General features: G+C 44.5%; 1 protein-coding gene across 6 annotated transcripts; it reads right to left on the bottom strand.

Moving 5' to 3' along the window:
• Positions 1–1,964: 1,964 nt before the first annotated feature.
• LOC109735716 (alpha-1,3-mannosyl-glycoprotein 2-beta-N-acetylglucosaminyltransferase) lies at positions 1,965–5,921 on the bottom strand. 6 transcript variants are annotated; one of them, XR_012205705.1, is made up of 16 exons: positions 5,731–5,921; positions 5,493–5,549; positions 5,327–5,415; positions 5,063–5,108; positions 4,915–4,977; positions 4,281–4,347; positions 4,130–4,198; positions 3,978–4,047; positions 3,808–3,869; positions 3,634–3,723; positions 3,445–3,539; positions 3,238–3,300; positions 3,109–3,147; positions 2,861–3,031; positions 2,480–2,660; positions 1,965–2,374 (listed from the first exon to the last, which is right to left on the bottom strand). XR_012205705.1 is itself a non-coding variant. In XM_073511235.1 (16 exons), exons 1-15 carry the CDS (start codon positions 5,800–5,802, stop codon positions 2,550–2,552), a joined length of 1,164 nt encoding a protein of 387 aa, XP_073367336.1. In that variant the 5' UTR covers positions 5,803–5,921; the 3' UTR covers positions 1,965–2,448; positions 2,535–2,549. The 6 variants fall into 6 exon arrangements, 3 of the variants coding, with proteins under 3 accessions (XP_073367336.1, XP_073367337.1, XP_073367335.1); XR_012205704.1 differs by having other exon boundaries at positions 1,965–2,304; XM_073511235.1 differs by having other exon boundaries at positions 1,965–2,448; positions 2,535–2,660.
• Positions 5,922–6,000: the final 79 nt, after the last annotated feature.

Raw genomic sequence — 6,000 nt, 5'->3', positions numbered from 1 at the left:
AGCCTCGACGTGTTTCGCTGCCATGGCAGCGTTCTGTGCTGCCGTGGCAGCGGTTGCTTGCCGGTCGCTGACATGAATATTAGGGCACTGATATGCGCCGGTGCAACGGCCGAACTCGTATCGTGGAGTACGATATGTTCCATAATAACCGCACGATTGCTTCTTCTCCCAAATTGCTTCGCTGGTAAAAAGAAAGAAGTCATGTCGTCTGTTCATCTCCACTGCCCCATGATCTCCCATACGCCAGCCAGCTCGCCAGCCGCCCTCGTCCACGACGCTGCCGTCCTCGTCGCAGCCGTCCGCCCTCGTCCCCGCCGGCACCATCCTAGTCACCAGCCCCAACCACCGTCGACCGTCCTTGTTGCTTTGCCCAGTGCAACAGCCGCACCCTGCGGTTGAAGCTCTTGTTGAGACCGTTGTAGCTCCGGTTGCGACGACTGAAGCTCGCCGGCATGCTCGCCGCCGCTCATCCCGGTTGTGCAGCTTGCAACAAAAAATCGAGCACCCGAGGAAGATGCCCAGTGCTACAACCAACGACCAAAAAAGCTACAACTAGCGATAGGAAAAGCTTCAACCGGCTACCAAAAAAGTTTCAACCAGTATACGACTGGAGCTATGGATGACCAAGAAAAGTTACAACCGGTGATAGAAAAAGCTTCATCTAGCGATGAAAAAAGCTTCATCCGACTATAAAAAAAAGTTTCAACCGTGGAAGCGAAGTCATGGACGAAAAACGAAAAGTTGCAACCGACAGTTATAAAAGTTAAAACCGCATTGAAAAAAGCTTCAAACTTCTTATCTCAGCTGCGACCCCCGCGATGACGATGACGCCGTTTTGCTGCAACCGTAGTAGATTTTTGCTACCACCGGCGATTGAATTTGCTACAACCGGTTCCAGCAAAAATTCGCCGCGGGGTGTAGTCTGCCATGGCTGGTTGCAGCTCCGGCGTGGCCGGATCCGGCGAGGTAGGCAGAGCTCCGATGCATGCGGACCCGCGTGGATTTGGTCGAGTGCGGCCAGATCGGCTGATTCCCATGACGGCGGCGCCCCTGGGAGGCCTCCGGCGCGGGCGACAGGTTGACCATCGCAACGGGAAGAGAGAAGAGAGAGATGACCGAGAGGAAGAAGAGAAAAGGCAGGAGGGAGAAGACGCGCGTGGCAGGCCCCCCATCCTACGTGTCGCTAGGCGAGTCGCTGGGCGCGTTTACGCGTGGACGCAACCGGCCGAAGCTTCGGCCGGTGCGCCATTGCCAAACGATTCCCTGAATATTATGTGTGCGTATTAATAATTCCTCAATGGTTTGACTCACTGGTGTTTTTAATTAGAACTCAACTTAGGATATAACAATTACGTAGGACTGTATAAATACTGTATTGTAGTGTTTCTCAACTTCGAGGTTGTTTTTGTTATACTCTCAGCGAGTTCAAGACAATCTTTTTAATTTTCTTAGCGTGTGTTCCGCTTGTAGCGAGGCCGGTGCGCTCCCTGCATCTTGTGCAGACGGGCCAGGCCTAACAGCACGAGGCGTGCGTCATTTTAGCGTGTTGCTTTCTTTCCTTTCCTTTTTAATTTCCTTTTTTTTGTTTTTTCATTTATTTTTATTTTGGTTTATATTTTGAAATATTCTGAATAAATATTTCGAAATTTCAATTTATATAAAACGTGCACGTTCACAAAATGTTCATGCAGTGTTAGAAAAATGTTGTGTATCCTTTAGAAAATGATATAGCATTAAGAGAAATGTTCATCAGATTAAACAAAAATTCACATTTCTCTAGAAAATCTTCACGGCACTGTTCAAAAATATTTCTACAATGTAAAAAATATTCGTGTAGTTAACTAAAACTATATTGCATACAGTATAAAAATGAACATTTTATTTCAAAAAATGTTCACGTGTTTCTAAAAAATGTTTGTGGTATTTTTAAGAAATGTCGATAAAATGTTAAAAAAATGTTGCCATAATTCAAAAAATATGTTTCGTGCCATTCAAAAAATGTACATGGATGCCAATGCATCGAGTTGTTTGGATTGCAATATATAAATAATCTACATTTACATCTGAAGCTGCAGACTGTCATTCTTTTGGGTGGAATAGATCACTCAATACACCAGCACATATACTAGTGTAGGTTCAACTATTCAGGTATAGATGTCAAGAAAAAAGGATTCAGATCAACACCTAGACGATATGGCTTCGCCCAGTCCAGCACCTTCTGCTCGTCCTCTGGTCGGTTTCCCATCGACACGCCGGTGCCCCGTGATGAGCTCATAGAGCAGCACGCCGTAGCTCCAGGTATCACTGTTGGCCGTCGTATACCAACGTATGTTGTTCAGTTAATACTTTATATTGCTGACATGTATCTGAAAATCTGAACGTACAACATCCCTATGATGCCACGACTTGAAGAATCAGATTTTCAACCACACAGCATGCTGTGTGAATCTTGAACGACAAGCGGAGAACAATTAATTACCTCAGTAACGAGTAATGACAGCGATACACAGGGAGTCAATAGAGAAATTTCCCACCTCGGCACTGCTAAGCTAAACCCCAAGTTGACGAAGAGAGTCAGGGCCGACAAGGTATATTCGTCTTCGACTGCTTTTGTATCGGAAGACCACCACGCCCTTGTAAGCTGCCCGTGGAACACCGTCCTTGGAAAATGGCAGGAAAAATAATAATGAACAATAATGTTTTGCACCGGAAGACTACTATTACTCAGGTTCTTACGCATTTCCAGTTCAAATGCAAAATTGCATTTGCTAATAGAGCAAAGAATCACCACTCAGAGATTTATCACTTGCCATACTCGAGAACGAAACATAAACAAATTAAATTGAGTTAGCAAGGGAACCTTCCACTCTTCAAATACTCCAAACTGACGAGCTACACGCTCGAAATCGCCCTGGTCGTTATACTGAATCCTTACGTCCACATACAGATTGTGGGCCTTCAACAAATCATCGGATCCATGCACAGGTGTGGCATTAGCGACATCTTTCCCAAATTTGATCAAGAACTTGTCCTAAAGTTACCAATACAAGCATTAGACACTCTTATGGAAAAAGCAACTTTCTCTCTGAGGAACAGATTAACTCTTACCTCCGAGAGGTAGCTCAGGTCCTCGGAGTTCCAGTCAATCTGTGGCCATAAAAGGGGCACAGGTAAATCTCAGCAACAAAGAGCTTATAAATTTTGTACAAACTGAAATATATGAGAAGATTTGCATACATGAGCATCATTTAACTTGATTGGTTTCAAGTACTGGTTGAAGAATTGTCCCATGCTTGATCCCTAGAGTGGACGCATAAAAACACAAGTGTTACATGCCAGAAATCCATAGTCAATGACCCAAATAGTCAAGGGCTAATCAGCTGGTTGTTACTACATGCAAAAATGCAGCCATAAATTTGCATTGTCATAGAGTAGCCAACATACATGCTCGCCAAAGTTGTATGTCCTGCATACTTCTGGTCGAATAAATTGTCGATCTTTGTGTACCTCCTTTAGCCTCACCCAATCATCCCAATAAGTAAAATCTGGTCAAGGAAGAAACAGCTGGTACAAGGTAGAAAAAAAAAAGCATATCTGCTAATCTAAGAATCAGTAGGCAACAGTAAGGATATGCTTTGGGCCACTTTGGTGACAGCTCCATCCATGTTGACTTTGTTAGCATCCATCCAAGCCCAGGAAAGAAGTCCGAACGGTAAAGAGCTTCTGCAATGCATTATCTAGAAAAATGAGTAACTTTCCCTATCAATGCGGAAACAAAGTTGAACAAAGGCCTATCAGAATACTAACTTGGGTCATAAACGAACTGCTTTTGCCCATTGTCATTCCAAGAAGAAACAGCCATTATCGACCTACAATACCAGAACAACAACAACAACAGTTACAGTAGCCTAATTAGACACACTTGATATTAATCAATTGCCTTTGCCATCTATAGTCGGAGTACAGTTGTAACATACTTGTCAGTATCAAGTAATTTCGCTGCAGCCTCGAAGTAGTCGAAGAAATCTGGGGCGATCTCCATGTCATCTATTAACCATAAACCATGGAAATGAGATGCACAAATATATGTAAGAACAAGACAGTCGAAGAATCATAAAAAAGATGTGACCTTCCAGAATGATTACTCGACGAAAATTACGCTTAGTGAATAGCTCGTCCAAGGCCCATTTGTAGTGGTCTGAATTGAGAAACATCGTTAGAACAAAAATCAATTATTTCATCAGCCTTAAGAAAACACGCATCAATTGAGGACCACCTACTAGCTATCTTGTAATATGCAATGTGTTCCCCTGGACTTTCAGTGTGCACAGGTTCAAGATCTACATGCTGCACCACATCAAAGGGAAAAGGAACACTGAGTGCTAGCTAAACAAATCATTTGCTGGTAGCCTGTATGCCTAGAGAAGTACTGTAAATGCTATTTAGAGAAGACTGAAATAATAAAAGGTGCAATCATCCAGATCCAATATCCTCCCAGCCCCACCCCTTCCCCCCGCATTACATGGTTTTCTCAAGGGTAGCAGTTCCAATTGATGCTGTACCAGGGGTGGACCATTTCATATTTGGACCATTGACATCGCTCATTTGACATCCACCTACATAACCTACTTCCCCAGTACCAAAATAATCTCCTCAAGAAGTTAAAACTGGCAATACGCTTCAAGTCCTACCTCCATCTAGATTCGCTACCAGCTCTTGGTACATCTACAGCTTCTTGCAGGCCAAATTTTCAATTTTTATTTTTATTTGTATTTTTGCACTCATATGGCTACTTAGAGTAAGCAGTCATGCAATAACATGTATCAGCTATGCTAGCAATATTACAGGAGAAGCAGAGCATGTTCTGTTATAGTATGAGGCAATTAAGCATAGAGCAAGTGTTTCTTTCCACACCTGCATAAATGTTATTTGGGTATAACTCAAGGCCTTATTTTTTACTTCTCCATTTGTTCCATCCTGCAATTGGAAGAAGCAATGTAAAATATCATTCCACACACTTAAAGAGACTGAGAACAAGAACTGAAATTGCTATTAGCATTACCTGTGATATAAATAGTGGGAACTTTGAAGCAACTGCTTTCTGATACCTGGAAGAGTTATTGTCCATCATTTGGTCAGGAAGTGTATTCTACAAAGTACAAACCGAAGCTACATGGTGTATGACCAGTGAGGTGACAAGAGTGCATTTTGATTTCACATATACTAATAAACATAGGTGTCATCGACTGAGTGGGCTCTCATCAACATGTAACAGCATCGGAAAAATTTCGTTTCTGGAAAACAGAGGAATGGAGACAAATCGTACTTGAGGATAGATTCAACTGTCCTGTGCAAGTAGTCTGGTCGATTGCAAGCCATTATGACAACAGCGGCGACAGAGAGATCAGGCTGATCCTGTAGAGCAGAACAGGTTAACATCTTGGATTATGCCCTGGAATGAGACTGATACCGGAGAGGAGGAGGGGCCTTACTGCTCCCGCGAGGGCGAGGCGTCCGGCGTCATGAGACTGGGCAGAAAAGTGCCGCACCTGAACAGAAAGGAGAAACCGAATCAAGGGGAGATCTACTCGGCTAATCTGATTTGCGGGTGGAGAAGATGAGGTAGAGGCGACCAGATCCCCGGCCGGCGACTGGCTGAGCCGGATGGATCTGATCCGTGGAGAAAGCAGAGCAAAGGAGAGGAGGGGGGGGGGGGGGGGGGGGGGGTACTTGGATGTAGATGAAGGCCGCGGTGGCGGCGACGAGGAGAAGGCGGCGGATGTGACGCGGATTAGGAACCATCGCCGGTCGCCGGCGAGCAGGGCGTGCGCGGCGGAGGAAGAGCAGTCCCCGGCCTGACTTGACTCCGCTCCTGTAACACACACTGCTTTGCGTTACAATGGAGTTTTTTTTTTCTGCGAGAAGGATTTCACATAGAAATTACACAAAAACCCCACAACTGAAACTAGGTCGACCAACTGGTTTGCATTGGTTTGCGTT

Source organism: Aegilops tauschii, chromosome 3 (genome assembly GCF_002575655.3).
Source record: "Aegilops tauschii subsp. strangulata cultivar AL8/78 chromosome 3, Aet v6.0, whole genome shotgun sequence".
NCBI lineage: Eukaryota > Viridiplantae > Streptophyta > Magnoliopsida > Poales > Poaceae > Aegilops > Aegilops tauschii.
The sequence above is the reverse complement of the archived record's forward strand: the minus strand, read 5'-3'. Positions and strand labels throughout refer to the sequence as shown.

What these genes read in the sequence shown, in the direction of transcription:
- LOC109735716 (XM_073511235.1), bottom strand. Translation starts at nt 5,802, where the DNA reads ATGGTTCCTAATCCGCGTCACATCCGCCGCCTTCTCCTCGTCGCCGCC. An exon ending in CGGCCTTCATCTACATCCAA is followed by an intron (nt 5,550 to 5,730) that starts GTACCCCCCCCC and finishes CTTTCTGTTCAG; the next exon opens with GTGCGGCACTTTTCTGCCCA. An exon ending in CCCAAATAACATTTATGCAG is followed by an intron (nt 4,348 to 4,914) that starts GTGTGGAAAGAA and finishes GATGTGGTGCAG; the next exon opens with CATGTAGATCTTGAACCTGT.